Below are 23,565 nucleotides of genomic sequence, written 5' to 3' on the forward strand. Positions count from 1 at the left end.
ATATAACCAATATAAACATAAGTCAAATTTAACTGAAACAGCTGCACACATTCGTATTTTGTTTTTATTCATTTCTATTTGATGACAAAACAAAGTTCATGAACTGGTCCGCCTCAGTTGTTCACTATTCTACTCCATTGTTCACTATTCTACTCCAATTGGGTTGGGTAAATTACGCTGCAAAAAAAATAATTGTAAAAAAATCATTTCTTCACTCTTCTAAAAAGCTACAAATCACGAATGCTGGTTAGTGTGTATCTACACATAACAGGGGCGTAGCAAGGTTTTTAGGTTTAGGAGAGGGGGGAGGAAGATTAAAAGAGTGGTAAGTTTTTATTTCCTATGGAACATGTGTTTTCAATCAACACAAAGGTCAAACATTAAATATGCAGTCCCGCATGAGAATAGATGCATCTTTTCACGAAAGAGGCGTCGTTTTTCTGGAGATGGCATACAGAAGGTGAGGTATGTCCTCCCCACCCCCACCTACTGCCCCACCCCCAACCATAACTTACCGTGGTTCTAGACCTCTGAACTGACCCCGTCAGAAGCTCCTGGCACTCCTGTAGCGCCCTCCTCACCCCCACCCCCAACCATAACTTACCGTGGTCCTAGACCTCTGAACTGACCCCTGTCAGAAGCTCCTGGCACTCCTGTAGCGCCCTCCTCACCCCCACCCCCAACCATAACTTACCGTGGTTCTAGAACTCTGAACTGACCCCTGTCAGAAGCTCCTGGCACTCCTGTAGCGCCCTCCTCACCCCCACCCCCATGACTTACCGTGGTTCTAGACCTCTGAACTGACCCCCATCAGAAGCTCCTGGCACTCCTGTAGCGCCCTCCCCCCCCACCCCCATGACTTACCGTGGTTCTAGACCTCTAAACTGACCCCCGTCAGAAGCTCCTGGCACTCCTGTAGCGCCCTCCCCCCCCACCCCCATGACTTACCGTGGTTCTAGACCTCTAAACTGACCCCCGTCAGAAGCTCCTGGCACTCCTGTAGCGCCCTCCTCACCCCCACCCCCAACCATAACTTACCGTGGTTCTAGACCTCTTAACTGACAAACGTCAGAAGCTCCTGGCACTCCTGTAGCGCCCTCCTCACCCCCACCCCATGACTTACCGTGGTTCTAGAACTCTAAACTGACCCCTGTCAGAAGCTCCTGGCACTCCTGTAGCGCCCTCCTCACCCCCACCCCCAAGCATAACTTACCGTGGTTCTAGAACTCTGAACTGACCCCCGTCAGAAGCTCCTGGCACTCCTGTAGCGCCCTCCTCACCCCCACCCCCAAGCATAACTTACCGTGGTTCTAGAACTCTGAACTGACCCCCGTCAGAAGCTCCTGGCACTCCTGTAGCGCCCTCCTCACCCCCACCCCCAAGCATAACTTACCGTGGTTCTAGAACTCTGAACTGACCCCTGTCAGAAGCTCCTGGCACTCCTGTAGCGCCCTCCTCACCCCCACCCCCAAGCATAACTTACCGTGGTACTAGAACTCTGAACTGACCCCCGTCAGAAGCTCCTGGCACTCCTGTAGCGCCCTCCTCACCCCCACCCCCAAGCATAACTTACCGTGGTTCTAGAACTCTGAACTGACCCCTGTCAGAAGCTCCTGGCACTCCTGTAGCGCCCTCCTCACCCCCACCCCCAAGCATAACTTACCGTGGTACTAGAACTCTGAACTGACCCCCGTCAGAAGCTCCTGGCACTCCTGTAGCGCCCTCCTCACCCCCACCCCCAAGCATAACTTACCGTGGTTCTAGAACTCTGAACTGACCCCCGTCAGAAGCTCCTGGCACTCCTGTAGCGCCCTCCTCACCTCCCTCAACCTCTGCTTCAGCTGGATCAGTTGCAGCCTGCAACAACAAACAACTCCGTTACTTGTGTGATCTCCATCAGGGCCTTAGGCACCGTACACTGTTTATATTCCCTCTTATAGAAATTAGTACTGAGACCGCAACATTATAATTAAAACACTCATTTCTAAAGTGAAACAAGCTTTGGGAACCAAGCAAAAAACAAGGCGATTAAAGAAAACCTCCAAGACCAAATGCAGACTTTTTAAAAATTTCATGCGTTCTTCTGTATAGGGCTGGTAAGTAGGTCACCAACCAGCTCTACGGCTCAATAAAAACCTGCATGAGCCATAGAACTGGTTGGTGACCTACTTACCAGCCCTATTGCAGTGAATGTTTACAAGCAACAACAACCGCTTCCATCTGACAGTGTCTTCGAATGATCCACTGACACAATTTCCAATGATAGGAGACAACGAGAAATGGAAGTCGTTTAAAAAATAATTGAAGAAAAAAAGGTGGGCCATGTATGAAGAATTTGACCAGATAAAATTACAGCAAATGCGCGGGGAAAAGAAGACAGGGAAAACCAATGTAGACGTGGAGACACACAGCAGAAAAAATAACTGAATATAGTCAGACTATCTAGGGGACTGCCTAGAAAGTTGCCAGAGACCGACAGAAGTGGAAATAACATTCTGCGCCTGCCCTATTTGTCCTTGTCATTAATAGACACATAGATGTGTCGTGGGATGGTATCGATGTACATCCACATGTGTAATGTAATGGATGTCCAGTGGTACAGTCTCTCTAATATACGTCTGTTACATTACGTCTTGTTAGTGATTGTTATGTCCCTTGTATTGTGTACATTGTGGTTGCGTCCCTTGAGTGTTCACTGTGTCATCCGCGATGTGTAGTTAATGTGTACCTGTGAGTCAGTTAACTGCAGACAGACCCAGAGACAAGACGTGTCGTCTATGCTGTCTAGTATAATAAAGTATCAAGGTTCACTGTTCACTCAGAAGTAACGTAACAACGTCCAGCAATACACTTCATGAACATCAAGCAAACCCCCTAAAGTGTCACCTCACACACAGCATGTAACGCACATTATGTACTCACGCTGGGGACAGAGGCCACGGTGTCGGAATGACGTCAGGAACCTCCACAGATTCTGGATCAGCTGTCGAAGCAGACGAGACATATTTTTTTTTAATTTACAAGGACACTACCAATATGCGTGGTAAATTTAGAAATAAAATAAGTTTAAAAACTGAATGGAATATTACGGTACCATTGACTGATGACGGTGGAGGGGGCCGTGAGGTGGGGAGAGAACCCTGGCATAACTCCAGCTCGTGTGTGGCTAGCTGTAGGCAGATTAACATAACTACGTTTGTTTATGTAAGTCTCGACACACACACACACACACATACATATGTGTGTATATATATATATATATATATATATATATATATATATATATATATATATATATATATATATATATATATATATATATATATATATATATATATATATATATATATATGTATATATGTATATATATATATATATATATATATATATATATATATATATATATATATGTATATATATATATATATATATATATATATATATATATATATATATATATATATATATATATATATATATATATATATGTATGTATATATATATAAATATTTGTGTATATATATATATATATATATATATATATATATATATATATATATATATATATATATATATATATATATATATATATATACATATATATATATATATAAATATTTGTGTATATATATATATATATATATATATATATATATATATATATATATATATATATATATATATATATATATATATATATATATACAAATCAAAAGTTTCCATGGATTACCTCGATTTTAGCAATCGTCTGCCAAATCTGTAGATAATCTGTGGGTCTGGATGTGATACTGACCACCATCAAACTGACCAGCAGAACAAACAGCTGTGTCTTCATGTTGTTGGTAGGATGTCAACTAGCTAGATAACGTTACATTGTTTTTGTTTTTTAAATTCATTTATATTTTTGCTTTTGAAAAAAACATTATTGAAAATGTTAAATCGGGATGTTCTACTTACACCTGTAAGGTCATGTCTGACTTTTAGCTGTTAAGTCATGTTCTACTTACACCTGTAAGGTTATGTTATTTTCAGCTGTTAAGTCATGTCACACTACTTACACCTATAAAGTCATGTCTGACTTTCATCTGTAAGGTCACTTGTTTCCTTCTCTACCTTGAGTGAGAGGATCTTCTTCTTTTTTCATCGTTCTTAATTATAATATTGAAGGGGATTACCTTCAACTCATTCAAGTATAGCGTGTCAACATGTAATGGGCCATATGGCCATTGACTCCGACTTCTTTTCTTTCTGGATTTGCTTCCATAGCCTTTAGCTCAGCCAAGAACAGAACAAACTACAAAGCAGCAGTTGTTTGATTATAGAGTTTTCTCTCCTAGATGGGTTGCTGTCCCCAGGTATAGAGCCTTATCTGCCTTGGAGTTCGAACTCGGGACTTCTGGAGTTACAGTTACAGTCACTGAGTAACAACGTGTCAGTCACGTGGGGCTAGGTCACCGAATTTACTAATTATAGATCACACTCTCCTTACACGGAAACAATGCTGTTGAATCTGTAAGTTAATGCTATTACATCTGTAAGGTTATATGTGTTCATCTATATTATCTTACAGCAGAACGAAAAAAGACACTTACCAGTGGTGAAGTTGTACGAAGTGTTTAATTCAAACCTGAGATGTGTATTTCAACCCAGCTATTACAAGAGTGAGTTATTTTATACGACTCTTCGGCAGTTTGATATGTTTATCACTTCTCTCGGGATTTGGATGAACTAATTAAAAAACGTGACTCGCGGAAGGAAACAGCTTAATTTACAATACAATATTTCTGTTCTATTTCACTGTTGTAAACCCTACGAACTTAGACAAAGGTCTGGTGTATACACTCACACAAATACACCGGTAATACCTCTATATATAACGTGTTGCCTTGGGTTACAACTGACGGTGTAAATACCGAAACGTAGCAGAATATTGTATGGACAGCTGTTGGACGGAGCGGAAATTAAAAATAAGCCGACTTGGGAGACACAAGGCTAGGGTTAGTTAGATATTATCTCATAGTCTCTGGATCATAGTGTAATTATATTGAGGTTTACATAACATAAAAATGAATAATAATAATAATATTGTTATTATCATTATCGACCTTCTCAAACTCATTCTCTCATCGTTACCATTATTCATTTTACTAACTCATAATCATTATCATTATCATATTCATCACCAAATTTATCATCACATATACCCTCTAAATATCATCATCACCACTTTTAATATCATCATCTCTGTCAGCATTAGCACTACAACCATCATTATCATTATCACCGTTAACATCAAAATCAGTCAACTACAAATATCTTCTTCGTCATCAACTTATTTTATTTTATCATCACTAATGTATTTTCCATTGATGTTTCCATTGATGTTTCTTTATTTTATCATCGCTAATGTATTTTTCATTGATGTTTCTTCGTTTTATCATCACTGATGTATTTTTCATTGATGTTTCTTAGTTTTATCATCACTGATGTATTTTCCATTGATGTTTCTTAATTTTATCATCACTAATGTATTTTTCATTGTCATAGAAGGTACTAAAGATAAACTATTCTTGCGCACTACGTCTTGTTTGTTGGTCTAATCGACTCAAAAACATCAGTCATGTCCTAACTATACATTGCAAAATATCAGTCATGTCCTAGCTTTAATACAGGACAAATATCAGTTGTCCTATCTATACAGGACAAATATCAGTCATGTCCTAGCTAGACAGGACAAATATCAGTCATGTCCTAGCTTTAATACAGGACAAATATCAGTTATGTCCTATCTATACAGGACAAATGTCAGTCATGTCCTAGCTAGACAGGACAAATATCAGTCATGTCCTGGATATACAGGACAAATATCAGTCATGACACCATGACAAAAAGTAGTAGAGAGTATGCCACAGAAGTCAACCCCATACCCCACCCCGCTTTAAAAAGAAATACTTGAAACATTTTATCAACTTATGAAACTTATATCAACATAACAATATGTGTTTGTATGTTCGTCTGTAAGCTGAGCCCATCCTTATGTAAGCGATATTAATTCCGGTTTAATCAGAGGCGTAGCGACCCTTCCCGGCGCCCGGGGACAAACTTTCGATTTGCACCCCTCCCCCCTCAAGATTTCGATTTGCATTCCCACTCTCAAGATTTCGATTTGCACCCCCCCCCCCCCCCTCAAGCTTTCAATTTACTTTTCCAACCCATTTTGGCGCCCCCCTAAGGTCGGCGCCCGGGGACAGATGTCCCCCCCGCACCCCCCCCCCTCGTTACGCCTCTGGGTTTAATGTTTTATAAGCTCAGTCCTTACCGGTCTTCTTATTCTAAAAGCGCTGCAACAAATAGTTACTAAGTCTAAGTAGATGCTAAGTTTTCGTCATGGCTTAAACCAGAATTTGCATTTTTTTTCTTCAGTAAATTGAAAAATAAAATTCTAAATCACTTCTGGAGGATGAAAAAAAAAAGACCCAGTAGAGCTGTTTACATTATTATAAATGAAGTCAAGCGGAAACAGTTCTGAATTAATCCACGGCCCAACTGTAATGAGCATCCGGTTTAATTTTTGCTCTCCCCTTTTCTTCGAGCAAAATTGTTGTTATCGATAAACGCTGGCACGGTTATTTAAAAACAAGTTAACTATTTATTTTAAACGAAACAATTTAAGCAGCACTGTTTTTAGTACTCATTATACGCTTAGCCAATATTCTCTTGCTGAATGGTTTTAAATTATAAATTGTGTGTATTTTTACATACTAATATGGTATAAAAATAAATATGCTAAATCCGCGTGTTAATTTATTCTTCTAGCTGTGAATCCATATTTTGACTCGTACGCCAAACATTAGTAGTTTTTTTTTACGAAACTTTCACTAAGGTAGCTTCATGCTAGTCACTTTGGTAGTTGCATTAGTGGCGTCCCCTGTCTAAACTGAGACAAGACACAACGAGTCATCCTACATTTTTTATGATGGCAAGGTTTTCAGGTGCAAGATACCAACTCAATGGCGTTTAGAAAGAAGAAAAAAAAAGGGGGGGGGGGGAATCATTAGATCTCTATATGACATGTACATGAAAACCAGAAATAGAATTTAGGCGGGGGTACTCCGAGGGGGTACAGAGGGTTCAGAGTTTTGTGAGGATGTGTGACGGGGGTTCAGAAAGTCTCAAAACACATGTCTGCATTTTTTTAAAATGAATCTTAAAACTGAATTATACCCGACAAAGGACCTGTATTATCGAAAGTCTTTTTGTCGGAAGCTAAAGTCACCGGAGTCGAAATTCCAGGAGCCGTTTTGTCGATGGTCCTTTTGACTAGATTATATTCATTTAATGAGACCGTTGTGTGTGTTTGTGTGTGTGTGTGTTTGTGTGTGTGTGTGTGTGGTGTGTGTGTGTGTGTGTGTGTCTGGGGGGGGTGTGTATGTAAGACAGTTGCTACGGGCCGATGTTGATGCCCAACTGGTTTAAGTTCGTGCGCAAATTATGTAAAACACACGACATTGTTATCATTACAATACGAGAAAAATGGCCCGTTGAGGAAGGATACACCGGGCGCTAGGCTGATAGTGCTGTCTCTTTTCTCTAAACTAAAACCACCCCCGCCCCCCCCCCACACACACCCCCACCCCCCACACCCCCCACCCACCCCACACCCCCCCCCCGACCACCCCACACCCCCCACACCACCCCCCCCACACCCCCCGACCACCCCACACCCCCCCCACACCACCCCCCCCACCCCCCACCCCCCAAAAAACATGTATACCGTCCCATTCAACGAAATATAATTATATACTTTTTCCAGTGTCCGCCCCCTCCCCGAAAATTCTACCCCCCACCCCCGAAAATTTCAAGTACCCCCACCACTCTCCGGGGAGGAAAAAGTCTAAATTAAAACCACCCCGCCCACTCACCCCCCTACCCCCCCACTCACCCCCCTACCCCCCCCCACCCCCCCCCCCCCTCTAAAAAAACATGTCTACCGTCCCATTCAACGAAATATAATTATATACTTTTTCCAGTGTCCGCCCCCTCCCCGAAAATTCTACCCCCGCCCCCGAAAATTTCAAGTACCCCCACCCCTCTCCGGGGAGGAAAAAGTCTGAAAGAAACACTGGTGTCGCGCTTAGCCACTACGCGAAGAATTGCATTAAAGAAATTGCGAGAAAACCACTTTTTAGATTAGACACATTAATTAGGCGGTAATTTTATTATAGAGTATCGATGAGGAAATTTCTTTTGAGTTGGGGAGGGGGGGGGGGGGGGGCTCAGACGTTCTTACGCGGGGGGTGGGGCTTCGCCCCTACTCGAAGAATTCTATGCAAGAAACTCTTCACGCAAACCATTTAGATTAGACAACATTTCCTTTTTTTCAATGTTTCAATGACGTCATTACATTACTGTGTGCACTCTCTGGTTTGAGATTATGTTCTACTCTACGCTAAATGTGTCGACGTCATATTTCGTTTTTCGAATTACTGTGCAGGTTTTTAAATTCCTTGTGTTTTCTCTAGAGCGTTCTTGTCAGACAGATAGATAGATAGATAGATAGATAGATAGATAGATAGATAGATAGATAGATAGATAGATAGATAGATAGATAGATAGATAGATAGATAGATAGATAGATAGATAGATAGATAGATAGATAGATAGATAGATAGATAGATAGATAGATAGATAGATAGATAGATAGATAGATAGATAGATAGATAGATAGATAGATAGATAGATAGATAGATAGATAGATAGATAGATAGATAGATAGATAGATAGATAGATAGATAGATAGATAGATAGATAGATAGATAGATAGATAGATAGATAGATAGATAGATAGATAGATAGATAGATAGATAGATAGATAGATAGATAGATAGATAGATAGATAGATAGATAGATAGATAGATAGATAGATAGATAGATAGATAGATAGATAGATAGATAGATAGATAGATAGATAGATAGATAGATAGATAGATAGATAGATAGATAGATAGATAGATAGATAGATAGATAGATAGATAGATAGATAGATAGATAGATAGATAGATAGATAGATAGATAGATAGATAGATAGATAGATAGATAGATAGATAGATAGATAGATAGATAGATAGATAGATAGATAGATAGATAGATAGATAGATAGATAGATAGATAGATAGATAGATAGATAGATAGATAGATAGATAGATAGATAGATAGATAGATAGATAGATAGATAGATAGATAGATAGATAGATAGATAGATAGATAGATAGATAGATAGATAGATAGATAGATAGATAGATAGATAGATAGATAGATAGATAGATAGATAGATAGATAGATAGATAGATAGATAGATAGATAGATAGATAGATAGATAGATAGATAGATAGATAGAGAGACAGCGAAACTATTATTATAGATAAGGTTATAAAATATTATTAAAGATACATATTGTTCTTAAAAATATATCATGTAGAAAACGCTACATCTTTGTAAAATTGGACCCAAAGAAAAGGATATCAAAGGTAGTGCTATATAATATTGCTTTATATCTATCACCCCTGTACATATAACAATGTATAACAAAACTATGAACCATTTCTTACCACCAGTGCCGGCCCCCAGGTTATTTAGCGCCCTATGCAAAACTTATTAAAACGCCCCCTTTCACTTAAATTACTTACTAAAACATGTATAAGAAAACAAGTAATTAAAAGTGACATATTAATTTATTATCAATTGCATACACGCTTTAAGTAGACTTCAAAATCAAACTTTACTTGCCTCCTGCGTCGCAAAAGTTTGTACTAATTCCTTCAATCCCAGCTTGCAAGCGTAATCACACTCTATTGAAATTGTCTACGAGTATACTTTGCCCACACCCCCTCCCCTTAGAAAATTTCAAGTGCTCCCCCCCCCCCCCTCCTTCCCGGGAGAAAAAATTCTGGAAAAAAACACGGGAAAAAATCCACAGTTCTTGTAGTGTTGGGCTCTCTGCAGACCTCCAAAGGTAAATTCAGGGACGGAACTTACCTGTTTTAAGGATGACTGTTTTTTAGTTATAATTGTAATATATATATATATATATATATATATATATATATATATATATATATATATATATATATATATATATATATATATATATATATATATATATATATATATATATATATATATATATATATTGTATGATTACGTAACGATTTTTTTTTTTTGCTTTTGAAAAATTAAAGGTTATAAATGATATAGATTCCAGTCTGCACTTGTTATATATGAATCCTTTAGGAGAGGGGGAAAAATATGAAAAACACAATTAATTAGATGATTAATTTCCGACTTAGACGACTTTAGACGCATTTGTTGCACTATCTCATACTCTGTATTAACTAATATTAACGTAATTGCAATATACAACGGCTACTGATATACATGTTTTTCCATTGGATGATGCTAAAAAAAACATACCAAGCGTTTTTGTTTGGAACTTCTGCTCTATGTAATTTTAACAAAAGCAAATAATAACTTTAAGTTGTATTTATATGTAAGGGGTCAGGAATTTGAAATTTGAAAAGTTATGTTGCGAATTATCTCCCATTCGGAAACCCAATAACGAAAATTTGATTCAAGGGAAATAAATTCCACAATAATAGCTAAATTAACCAAGTGTAACTAAGACATGCTTGAAAAACACAGTAAAACGCTCTAAATCTCATTACGAAATAATTATAATAAATATTTTATATTAGCTATGTAACCGTGTGAAACCAATATATTTTACTTATTAACTACTTAACTATACTTTTTGCTTCAAAATCTAAACACTTTAATTTTATTATAACATACTTCTAGTCAACCTTGATGACATTTTATGCAGTACATTATTACAATAATCTGTATTAGAATTCAAAATTTTGGATTCCCTAAATTAGGGACCGCCTTTAAAACAAGTTAATTTAAAAGTCTAGTGACATTTAAGCGCAATTTCCTTATGTTATCTAAAAATAGCTCTGTCGTAGCGTAAATCAAGAGCAGGGTTAGTAAAACCATTGGTTAGTTATTAAAACGTTTTTTATTAATTTTTTTTCCAGTATTTTACATGTTTTATTTACTATAGAGTTACATGACTAAAAACCATTGCGCGCCTAGCTACCGAACGTGATGTCGCAGCCATTGAACGTGATGGCGCAGCTATTGAACGTGATGACGCGTGTGGTGTGGTTGGATAAAAATGCCTACTAATTCGGTCCAAATTTTAATTAATTCAAAAAAAAAAATTGTGACCAACGAAATGATATTTTTGAAAACTCTCTTCGGCAATATTGTTCTAAATTATGGCAGGAATCGATTGGTACATGTTTCAAGTCGCTAAGTGGTCTGGTTGCCGAGATATGGGCCAAAAAATGCATTTTTCGAGGTTTTTTGGCTTTTCCGGGAAATCCATGAAAGAAACCCGGAATGTTTTTGGCCTATGTTCATCCTCGTAACTTGCTTAACATAATTGCTTTTGGAACTAGTCCTCGATATTGCTTCGTTGAGGAGGAGATACGACTTAAAGCTGCGGACACACATACATCCATACATTCATTCATTCATCCATCCATTCCCAGAAATGACGAGTTAATAAACGCAATTCTCCAGAATGGAAATTGCGCTAAAAATCAAACACGGAAGCTGTTTAAAACATTGATGTAATTATTGAATGAATATTTAAAAAATTATAATTTGAAAAAAAAAAGTTTACTGAAGTTATAAATTCCAGCCTATATAATATTATATACTAATACTTCCTAAAAAACTAAAGATTTTTCAGCTAGAGAACGCCCAACTTTCTTTGTAGTGTGTTCCGACCTGAATTGAAATCATCTAACTTACCATAAACTCGACTACTCTATACACTCAAACTCTACAACATTAACAACACATATCAAACTTCGATACCTAAACATAACTAGATTGGATGCTCAAAAACTAAGACACCAACTCGCTTAACTTCACCAAGCTCTACAAACGATACTCCCAATTAACAGCGATTTAACTGGACCTACTACTACACATTAACAGTCAACACAATTCGATACCTTTATACCACTAGACTCGATACTTCCGGACTCCAGGACTACGATACCTCATCACCTACATTCTCATTTCTCTACTACCAAATATTATTCCACTAGACCTTCAACTACAAAATAGCCGAATAAAAAATATGACACTTTAATACTTCGATACTTTATACCTACGAAACCATATCAGCAACAGCCTTCCGCCGTTACTCCCAAATCAAAACGATTCATCAAATCTGACCAAACAAGTACAATACTTTGAACACCCCGTGATTACAAAACTATATACACCAGAACACGAGTTCTAATTCAAAGCCAGAGAAAACGAGATTTACAAGCCCTATTAAAAACCAAAATTGCACGTGTTTTGGAACGCCCGTCATGCGCTGGAGCGATCACTAAATCAACATTAAAATTAGATAACCGTTTGAAATGTTCAAAATTTAAATTACGGACGTATTTAATCGTTTTCTACATCAACTATGAGAAACCAAAATAAAAAGTCAAAGTGACCGATAAAAAGCGCCCCGGCATTTCCAAATTAGGGAGGTGGGGGTGCATTTTTACCAACGCGAATAAATATAGGCCAATGTAGGCCTAATTTTGGGGTGGGGGTGCAAAATTGATAGTTCGTCTTGGGCGCCGAAATAGATCGCTACTCCTTTGTTTATGACCCTGTCTATAGTTTATAAAAGATAATCAAAGTTTTTAATTATTAGGTACTTTTGATAATAGCGATTAAACCTTTTTTGCGCCCCCCCCCCACTAGGGATGGGGCCCTTGGCGACCGCCTAGTTCGCCTTATTTATAGGTAGCGCCGGCCCTGCTTACCACCTTTTCCTAATATAGATCTACAGTGTGCACGATCCCAACATAGACTCATAAACGAAGTTCTTACTTTTTAAAAACAGAAAACGAAATATTTCAATTTTCGTTCATTGGGCTGTAAAGTAATGTTTAGTCAGTCATGCTTACTTTGTTTAAGTGCTAAATATATTTTAACACGACTGGGTGAACTTGAAAAAAACAACTGTGAGAGCTTACTTGAGGAGACATACTTTGTTAGTTCGTATTTTTGGTTTCCAATTAGTTTTATATTTGTAAATATCTCTGTTATGCACGGATTAATATTTGTTTAAAGTATAATTTGCTGAAAAATGTACGAGTCGATTATAAATACACAGTCGGTCACGATTAATACTTAAATGATTGCTAACATTAAATTGGGAAGAAAAAAAAAGAAATGCGAAAACATGGCGAAAAAACCCCGATGTTGAAGCTGTCGTTTGGCGTCACGCAAAGGAAAAAAAAAATAGCAAGGGAGATAAGTCAGAATTCTCGTCAGAAGATTTTTATATGCTACTAAATCAAACTCAGCCCGTACATCACACCGACCCAAGGGACTTGATTTGACACTGGTTAAGACGGCCTATTAGAGCGGACGAACGAGAAAAGAGGGTGTTCTACATTTTTTATCACCCAAAAAACTGCACTCGCTATCTTATACAATACCCTAGGCGTCTTCCTAAAAAGTATTGTTTCGTTGTTTTTTGTTTTGTTTTTTTAATTATAAACGAACACCTTATTTAACTTTTTTGAAAAATGTGTTGTATAAATAGAAACAATTTGTTTTTGCTCCAAAGGTCAAAGGGCAAAATAAATTTTTAGTTAATATCCAAAAAACACTTGAATTAGGAATTCCTATTTTTTACCTGGCTGATGAAACGGAAGTTAGTGGCGGCAGGAACTTCAATGGATAATTAAGTTTTGGAGGCGTCCACCTATGACGTCAGGCACATAGAATGATGGTGGTGTGCCACGTAGGTGGAGGTAGGGTGGGGGTAGGAACTGTGACGTAGCTGGCAGCTTGTGTTATTATTTAGTTTAGATTAAAACAATAAAAAAAACTATAATTTCCGTTCGTTTCGTGGTTTTAGGGGCGGGTTTTGGAAATTCTGTGGGCGGTAGGAGTCTGACTTTTCATCACGTGGGGGCGGTGGGTGGGCAATGACAGTAACCCAAACAACCCCCTTAGATTTTTATTTCCAGCGCATAGAAGTTCGTTGGTCTCAAGACTGGATTAGTGGGGGTACTCACGACATTTAGTACATTTGTCCTTAAATCAAACGCTAACCCCCCCCCCCCCCCCCCCCCTCCTAGAGCTTCATTGTTAGAAGACTTAGGCTAAAAATAAAACGAGACGCAAGCTACGTCATCAAGCACAAACTTTGTGAGCGTCTGAATTTGTAAACCCATTCGGCATCTCTGTGACCAGCCTTCATGCGATGAGGTCTGGCAAATTGCTATACATGGGCGGCAAGATAGACAGCACGGCCGGTAACTCTGGGTTTGTGAGGCTGGAAGAAAAAAATTCATCATTGTCGATGCTCGCGTTCAATGACGGCGTCTACACGGAAAGTGGGTAAAAATGGGAATAGTTTAACCGTGCTCGTATCTTTTAAGATTCGACCCACGGAAAGTGGGTTGATCTTGTGAAAAATCTCGTCATGCTTTTATCATTTAAGATACGACCCAAAGAAAGTGGGTTGAAAATGTGAATCTTGTCACCACGCTTTTATCATTAAAGATTTGATCCCGATATCATCTCTTTAGGTAGACTGTCGTAGAGCGCTGAGCCGCTTCCATTGAGAAAACGAAAGTGAGTAGGCCATAGGCTCGTGCATACATGAATTGCTTTTCTTTAAAAAATATAAACAGTTGCTAGAACGTGTGTACAGCTTGAGGTACCACAACCTACTTGTTCAGCATCCTATACTAGAAGATTTTTTAAAAAGAGGCAAGTTTCCAACTCTTAAGTACAATTAGGCCCATCATCAGCACTCAACTTGTTTAAGTTTATAAACTTGTGGTTGTAAACACCAGTAACTCACCTACAAGTCAGCAGGGTTAGAAAAAATTATAGATATATTACTCTTTTATAACCTTAAGGTCAACGGGGCTTATCACCTGGTTCAGTGACCTCGGCATATGAAGGGATAGTAAGTTCAACACTACCATGCACAGCCTATTTCAATCCCCTGAATAAGTTAGTACTTGAGTCGGGTATCCATCACAACTGTGTGGACTCAAGGGTATCGTAGGGACTCTAGCCCGGGATCCAAACTCGAGACTTTCAGCGTAGCAGTCGAACGCTCTCTCACTCCACCAAACCGTCCATCCAGCTGGGATAGACTTATGTCCTAATCCTAAACCACAAGGTGACACCCACCACCTTCAGAGAAACACGCTAAATCCTAACCCATCACCTAACTCGACACCGCTTAGCCCCTACACACGACCACCCACCACCTTCAGAGAAACACGCTAAATCCTAACCCATCACCTAACTCGACACCACTTAGCCCCTACACACGACCTACCAAGGCACCTGGCCAACCTTAACTTAGTCCTCTTTACTCTTTATGGAACATAGGGCCTCCACCATTTCATCCGCTCCCCGACTATTAATTTTGCCGTCTCCCAAGACATCCCTGTTGGCTTCAGTTCTTCAAGAAGACTCCGCCTCCAGCTCTGTCTTGGGCGCCCTCTCTTCCGCTTTCCCTGGGGGTTCCACTCAAGCGCTTGGCGTGTAACATTTGGGTGAGCCTTTCGTAGGGTGTGTCCCACCCAGCGCCACTTCCTCATTTGCACAGCCATAGGCTCCTGTCTAGCTTTCATCCATAATTATGTTCGGCACTTTCTCCTGCCATCTCAATATCTGTCTCTGTATCTTTGCTGTGCTTGCTTTGGATACTCTCAATGTCTCTGCTCCATATAGCAGAACTGCCTTGACATTTGAGTTAAATATCCTAATTTTTGTGGTAATGGCCAACCCTTACCCACCACCTAACCCAACACAGGAGACAACTAACAAAAGACAAGGAGGCCTTCTATAGACTCTGCATCATGAGTTTTATTACCAGATATTTCCTCAGGACTACTGCTGTATGATATGACCATCTAGAGAATAACTTAACATCTCATTGTTGACAGACAGACAGCTGACACTAAACCTCTCACTCTATTTACACACTACTTTCAACAAACATGAACCAAAAAATATAACCATCACAGAAAGAGTCAACGTTTAGGTTATAAGTTTTGTTCCTTTATCTTGAGAGAGAAAAAAAATCAGAATTTTTTATTTTCTGATAATACTTGAAGGACAATATCCAGTGTCTTTACAATTATTAAAAATATGTATTACAAAAAAATAATAATCATACAATGAAATGGTGTCATAATAAATGCAATGGAAAGATACTACACTTTACTCACCAGTCAAGAAATTAACAACGGAAGTGAGTTTTTTTCACAACCCAGTGTCACCCACTTCAAAAAGCAGATTTACTTTAGCTTTTATAGGGTACAATTAAACCACATCTAAATAATCTAGCTCTCAGAGGTTCATTATTTTTTTTTAAAAATAACTTTATTCAATTTATAGTTTCATGACATAAATATGCACAACAACTTAGATTTCTATTCCAATTGTTTTACCATCTAGTACAAGTTTAGCAAATGAATTCTACTGGAACCTCAGGATATAAAAAAAAAAAATCTCTTACAGGAGAGTTGCAGGGCATAGGTTTTGTTCACCACTATAAATATTTGTACAGACATTTGTAGCAGTCATAGGAAATCATCTTGAACATAAATATTTATACAGACATAACAGTCATGAGAAATCATCTTTGAAACAATGTCAACTACATGCATGATAGCAGTCATCTCAAAGCATAAAATACAATGGATTAATTAAAAAAACATTTGGAAAATTAAAAAAAAAAACAACTGATGCAGTAATTCTGGTATTCTATATGTATATATATATGTATGTATAAACATTTTGAAATGAAATAGAGCAGACAGTTGTAAACCAGGTGAGGAATTATCAGGTGTGTATGTACACAGACACCCCATATTTGACTAGCTGTACAGAGACCATCTATTTGCTACTTTAGGGCATGTTCATATACAAGAGGGGGGAAAAAAACAACATGAGAGCACATATAGAGTTGAATTTTTTAAAAATTGAAACGGTACAAAACTAATACAAAATATACATCAGTTTGTTGCAATAGTTTTCATAGACAACTGGTTTCACCTATGTGTCAACACAAGTCCCAATACAGAGACATCAAAAACATTTCTTTGGTAAAAAAAAATTTTTTATTACACAATTATTGTTTCCAGCTTAGTATTTCAATGTACAGACTAATGCATTGAGAGTTTAAAAATACCTTTTATGCCATGTCATGTTCAGATCAGTTAAAATTTTTTTTAAAATACAAACTTTATTGATATAATCCAGACAAAAACATTTAATGGTGCAAGGCAGTAATGGTTTATATATATATATAAATATATATAGATTTTTTTTCCCACTGACTAACACTGTAATGTCTATATATAGTATGGTAAATAACCAAACAAATCTATCACATGAACATCAAACTGACCAGTCCAACACTACATACAACTGGCAGACAAGCAACAATTTGTGTAGGTGGTGATCATAAACAAAGGGAAACTTGCCAAGATGCCATCTTGCTGGGGGTATAAAAAAAAAACATGTCTCAATCTTGTTCATTGTCAAGCCAACAACAGAGCAGCTAGTTATCACAAGAGAAGTTAAGTACTGCCATTTCTTATGTCACCATCACCTTCTAGCAGTCAAACTAACAACTGTTTCATTACATGTACCTTTCAATTACTGTCACCTAGCAGTTAAATTGTTTCATTACATATAGCAAACCTTTCGATTACTGTCACCTTCTAACAGTCAAACTAACAATTGTTTAATTACATGCAGCAAACCTTTTAATTACGGTCACTATTATCACTCTCTTCTAACAGCCAAACTAACAATTGTTTTATTACACGTAAAAAAAAAACTTTCCGTAACTAATATGTATTTGTGTGTACTGGACGTATTTAAAAATATAATCTACCTAAACTACATGTTTATTCTGTTGACAATATGCTCCTAAAGTAGGCTCCCTTTCACAGAAAGAGAACACATAAGCTAGTAAAGTTACATCAAATGAATGAACACAAATAGGAAAAAATAATTTAAACAAGTGACATGAAATTTGATTTTAAAACATAGCTGGTAGCTCAAGTAATGTAGGAACTACACCTAACCTGTCCTTCCTAAGACAATATTACAATTTTTAATAACCACTTTAGGGATAAATCTTTCTAAACAAAACATTTACATATTTAAATAGTTGGGATAAAAATTTCAAATCCTTTAAAGAAAATGAAACTGCCTGTAATTAAAAACAAAGTTCAATATAGCTGCCATCATTGTATTACTGTATTGGATGGTATAATAGACCTTAAATAATCTTTATATTAAGCTTTCTATTATTAATGTGCCAAGCATATATACCCAGGCGATATACAAAATTACTTTTCAATCCATTGATTTTTCATAAAATAAACTCGAGTGAAATATACTATATTTCAAATATATTTAGTGTTTAGCTATTGGATCAAACAGCTCTACATCAACAAGATATTGCTACACTTTCTCACATATCATCCAGGCATTCTTAGTATCAAATATATATAAATAACAAGACAAGTCTTTTTGGTGTGATTGTTGCACCCAACTCCAGGTATCAGGGAGTCGGTGGATGGACACAGGTGGGTCATGCTACAACGACATGCAGATCTGTTAGACAAATGTGTGGAGGGCATGGTACAGCTGCATCAGCACCACAAAGTGAACTGGCAGGCAAGATCGGCGATCGTTGAGCACTGGGTCAAATGTCAGCCAGGACAGAGAGTTGTAGTTCTCCAAGACATACCTGGAGGGAGACAACAGGTTTACGCTCTAACACTTGGGTTCAGATGGAAATATGACAGAAAGTCATAACTAAATCATTTACAATAAAACTATACCAATTTAAACACAGCTATTTTTTTCTTTAAAATGTTCAGCGGACTGATATAAATGTTTTTTGGCACTACTAAGTACTCTAATTACAGGATGTTACTTTTTTCTAAAATAGCTTAAATACAATACCAGAATAAATAAACTCCACAAGCTACTGTGCAAGCCTTTTTTTTCTGAACATGTAAGTATAAAGTAGAATATTGTAGTACTGACCTGAGTACATCACAAGTCATGTGTGAATCTAGAGCGTGTGGTTTACTTCTGTTGTCTGACTTGTGAAGGAACTCATCATGGCGAGATGACTCATGAATGTGCAGGGCAGACTGGAATATCATAGCACTTATTTTAAATTATTTAAAGCCAGTTGTTTCTTAGTTTTATGTAAAGTAACCTTTTTGAGGACTATTTCATTTTTACAAAATAATTTGACTATTTTTAAGCAGGGATTATTTAAAACATTTATACTCCCAAGCTATTAAAAAATAAAATTAATATTTTGACCTCAACACATTTAAAACATTAAAGAAATAATGTATACTATAGGTTTTCTTACTCTATAAACTGTATTTCTAAATGTAAAGCCTCCTACCTTGAAGACATGTGGACTAACAAATTCATTTTCAGGGCAGGCAGACCAGAACCACTTGGGTAATGGCCCTGGCGGAGCTGTTGAAATGTAGTAGCCCATGGCTAGTGGCTGCTGGAGCAGGTTGAAGTCATCCTGTGGGTCAGCCTGGATCTCTGCCATGTTCTACACAGATCATACACAAGTCATAGATCATACCCAATTTATACACAGATCATACACAAGTCAGGTATAGAGATCATACCCAATTTATACACAGATCATACACAAGTCAGGTATAGAGATCATACCCAATTTATACACAGATCATACCCAATTTATACATAGATCATACACAATTTATACACAGATCATACACAAGTCAGGTATAGAGATCATACCCAATTTATACACAGATCATACCCAATTTATACACAGATCATACACAATTTATACTCTAATAGTCACATGGACCATTGTTTTTGGAAGGTTATTTTTACTTCTATAAATAAATAGATCTAAAAGTTCTATGATTTGAATGTACTTACAGCTGAAGGTCCATTGTTGCGTGAGTTCTGTCGCTGTGCATTGCTGATTGGTGAGACGGGTGGGGAGGTGTTAGCATTGTCAAAGTTGTCAAAGAGACCTATCTCAAACAGGTTTATCTCCTCCCCCATGTTGTTGATGTCAGAGAAAACATCATCCAGTTCAAAATGTGCTGTGAGATCATTCTGGGGGTCTTGCTGGAGGGGGTTGGCGTTTACCTGTAGAGGGGGAACATTGAATCAGCATACATACTAACAATGAGACAAGTTAAAGTCTAGATTTTAATGGGCTGCGAAGTTGATGAAAAGGAGATTACTAATGGTGATGACAGAACTAAAGTTATTTATGGTACATGAAAAGTTTGCTGTTCATGTTATTACATTATACAATTATTCCTAATGATAGGGGGACACAGTGTATGTAGTGATTGAAGCTTGAATGACTGGGGTAAATGAAAATAGATGCAATGATTGAATTACCTGGGCTGTAGCTGATGTAGGGAAGACCAAAATGTGTGTGACACTAGCATCTCTGGGTGTCTGGAGTGGAATGCTGCTGCTCTGTTTTTCTTCCTGTTTCATGGCATCTGCTACCACCTAAACACAAGAGAACATTTGGTAACATACCCAGCAAAGACCATCAGATACTACCTACATTATTTGATTAACAAACAAACACATTGAGAAACAATTATACAAATTTGTAAAAAAAATGGCATGGCAACCTACTTGGAAACTGGGATGTGTTTCAATAGATGTTAGACAGACACTAAGAACACAGGGAACTTCAGAAGGTCCCATCACTGAACACTGCCCACACATATCTTTCAAGCGACGGGATGCGCTGTGTAGATTCTTTTTACTCAACAGCCCAGACCATCCTTAGGATTACATGGAATTTTATACAATTATTTCTACTATAAACCTTGTGAATTCAATGTTGATAAAAAAATTTTTTTTAATAACAGCAGGCATAAAAAATTCAAGCAGGTTATATGTTCATTATGTCTGGGCATACAAATGTAAAATTTGTAATGTTACCTTTTAATTCTCCATGTCCCATACGTCCAAATCTTCCAATAACCAGCCTAGTGGGATAACATGTCAGAGACACAACACCCAGGATAAAGTCCCAGAGTTTCTGCAGTCCTGGTCTTCTTGCCGAAGCTTTCTTTCTGCGATTTCTGCAAGTGGACAAAAAATATATGTATACTAAATGTAAAAAATTAGAAATAAATATTTGCATTTAACGTTACAGTACTAAATATTTATTAAAAATTGTTTTTCTTAAAGTCTTTTAAGAAATGTAAGCAAAATTTAGTGTACTAACCTAGATTATGCTAATTACTGTAAATATGACAACTAATCCAGTAATGAGGTTACTTTCTACTTAAATTATGTAATAACCTGTTGGGTATTTCAATATTGATAGTGCAATGTTCCATAAGTTCTCCTTTCTCATCTGTACACACAGCCAGCAACCATCGTTGGTCCTCAGACAGACAATAGCCACAGAAAACAATGCTTTGTTGATCACTTTTGGCCTCCATAATTTGGTTTTGTCGGCTTTTAGTTGAAGCAAGTATGTAGGGTGGACTGTACAGCTTGAAATTTTCAGGCTGAAAGGAAATTTTTTTTAAAAAACTACTTTTCTTTAGGAAATGTAGCTATATCTAAAGTGTGATTTACTACTTTTCCACTTCAGGTGATTGAAAAGTACACCTAGTATTGTTTAGACTGAGCAACCTTAAGATTAAAAACAAACTTTCATGTGTAAGATATTAGAGTCAACATAAATTTTTTTAAATGGCTTACCCCTTTGCGTTTCAGATACTGTTCAGCTGCAGCAGCGGGTCCAAACCCAGTCAAAGAACGACCCATGATACTGTGACCCAGGTTCCACTTGCATGAGGTGAAGACAGAAAACGCTACAGACTTGAGTGTCTGAAGCTTGTTGGCACTGTCTTTGTGTTCCAGTATTGTGCGAAGAGGTACCAACTGTAGAAGTAAGAGTAACTTGTTTCTAAAGACTTATGAAGAGTGAGCATAAAAAAGACAATTGAAATAGTTGAAGGGACAGATTAAGTTTCAATAGCCACAGCTTTCAAAAGGAATGTGGTTTAATAAACTAGCCAGCCAACGTTTTAAAACAAATGGAATAAAATGTATTTACCTGCAGACTTAGATTGTTGGCCAGGTTCTCTGGTAATGCCATCTGCTGATAACAGCGCAGCAACCCAATCATAGCCAGCCTGGATATTGTTTCACTGTCCTGCCCATATGAAAATGGATCTACAATGTACACCACAATGCCAGGGGCATCAGGATTGTTGTCCTCATTGCTGCCATCGCCACTTTCATGCTGGCCATCTTTCTGTTGTCCATTACCCTCTGCATTACCATCTATGTTCATATGAATTGTTTAGCATTTTGAAAATCTATACCTTAGACATTATAAAAACTGTTGCCTAACATGAATGTAAAACTATAACTAAGTTTATGCTACATTTTTATGATCACCCTAGAATTATGTGATTATATAAGCATAAATAAAGTACATTAGTAATTATTTAGAGCCATCTAACTCTAAAGTGGCGACGTATTTTCTCTCATTGCTACATTATTTATACATCGGTCTGTGCTGAGGTTGATAACAAATAATTATTTTTTTTACCTTTCCCATCATCAATGCCTTGACCCTGCCCTGATGAGTTAGAATTTTGTAGATTGTCTGGGGTGGCAGGCCGGGCAGAATTAGATGCAGGTTCTGGCATTTTGAACTGGGCTTTATGTGCATTACCAGAACCTTGATCAAACATGGATTTGTCCAAGTTTGGCTGCGATAGGATTGGTCCTAAACAAAAAATAAATTATAGAATTATATACTCTTAACAAGACAAATGCACACATAATTATGATAAAGACAACTAGTGCTAGAGAGGATCTAAAACAAATAATTTACATTATCAGAAGATTTGAGTAGTAAAGTCGATGAATATAAAAGGGTACACACCTAAGTTATGTTTACAAACTTGAGCATAAAGCTTCAATTTGGATGCTATACTTGATTCTCCTGGTGTCCAAAGAAAAACAATTCATTAGCAATTTGTTAAATTGAAATAGTACAGACATTTTAGTCTGGTTGTTAATCATATATGAAAAAGGTTAACGAAAGTATATAGATAATTACCTAAAAAATTAAACCAGTCTTCCACTGGCTCATCAATAAGCCTAGCTGCAGCTTGTTTTCCAACCCTCAAGACACCCTCACGCAAGGGTTTATTTATAGCACAGTGTCTCCCCAGCCTACACATTTCATACACAGTGCTCAACTCTTTGAAAAATGCCACAACATGTTGCAAAATGAAGTCATTGTCTGGTGCCACGACAACGTACAGGACATCACGCATACGCCCATAAGGCTCCAGGAATTGCTTGTCCTGAAAACATGATTTTTATTTTAAGATATACACATCTGAA

At 37.4% G+C, this 23,565-nt stretch overlaps 2 protein-coding genes across 4 annotated transcripts in view; both read right to left on the bottom strand.

The window, feature by feature from the left end:
• Window positions 1-46: 46 nt before the first annotated feature.
• Window positions 47-4,740, bottom strand: LOC131956587 (uncharacterized). Its single transcript, XM_059321113.1, has 6 exons — window positions 4,593-4,740; window positions 3,731-3,858; window positions 3,095-3,170; window positions 2,923-2,983; window positions 1,754-1,857; window positions 47-177 (listed from the first exon to the last, which is right to left on the bottom strand). The coding sequence occupies exons 2-5, from the start codon at window positions 3,833-3,835 to the stop codon at window positions 1,761-1,763; spliced, it is 339 nt and encodes a 112-aa protein (XP_059177096.1). The 5' UTR covers window positions 3,836-3,858; window positions 4,593-4,740; the 3' UTR covers window positions 47-177; window positions 1,754-1,760.
• An 11,216-nt stretch (window positions 4,741-15,956) lies between these two features.
• The window catches only part of LOC131956579 (mediator of RNA polymerase II transcription subunit 13-like), a 33,113-nt gene continuing 25,504 nt past the window's right edge, over window positions 15,957-23,565 (bottom strand). For all 3 annotated transcript variants that reach the window (XM_059321103.1, XM_059321102.1, XM_059321101.1), the window contains exons 23-35: window positions 23,276-23,525; window positions 23,099-23,158; window positions 22,760-22,939; window positions 22,259-22,488; window positions 21,901-22,083; window positions 21,493-21,704; window positions 21,127-21,269; window positions 20,815-20,966; window positions 20,566-20,682; window positions 20,089-20,304; window positions 19,565-19,726; window positions 19,189-19,298; window positions 15,957-18,886 (exon numbers count right to left, since the gene is read on the bottom strand). In XM_059321103.1, coding sequence (XP_059177086.1) covers window positions 18,754-18,886; window positions 19,189-19,298; window positions 19,565-19,726; window positions 20,089-20,304; window positions 20,566-20,682; window positions 20,815-20,966; window positions 21,127-21,269; window positions 21,493-21,704; window positions 21,901-22,083; window positions 22,259-22,488; window positions 22,760-22,939; window positions 23,099-23,158; window positions 23,276-23,525 — 2,148 coding nt within the window. In that variant the 3' untranslated portion in view covers window positions 15,957-18,753. The remainder of the gene's footprint in view (window positions 18,887-19,188; window positions 19,299-19,564; window positions 19,727-20,088; window positions 20,305-20,565; window positions 20,683-20,814; window positions 20,967-21,126; window positions 21,270-21,492; window positions 21,705-21,900; window positions 22,084-22,258; window positions 22,489-22,759; window positions 22,940-23,098; window positions 23,159-23,275; window positions 23,526-23,565) is intronic.

This window comes from Physella acuta, unplaced genomic scaffold, assembly GCF_028476545.2.
Source record: "Physella acuta isolate Inbredline_101_S28 unplaced genomic scaffold, ASM2847654v3 ptg001162l, whole genome shotgun sequence".
NCBI classification, from domain to species: Eukaryota; Metazoa; Mollusca; class Gastropoda; family Physidae; genus Physella; species Physella acuta.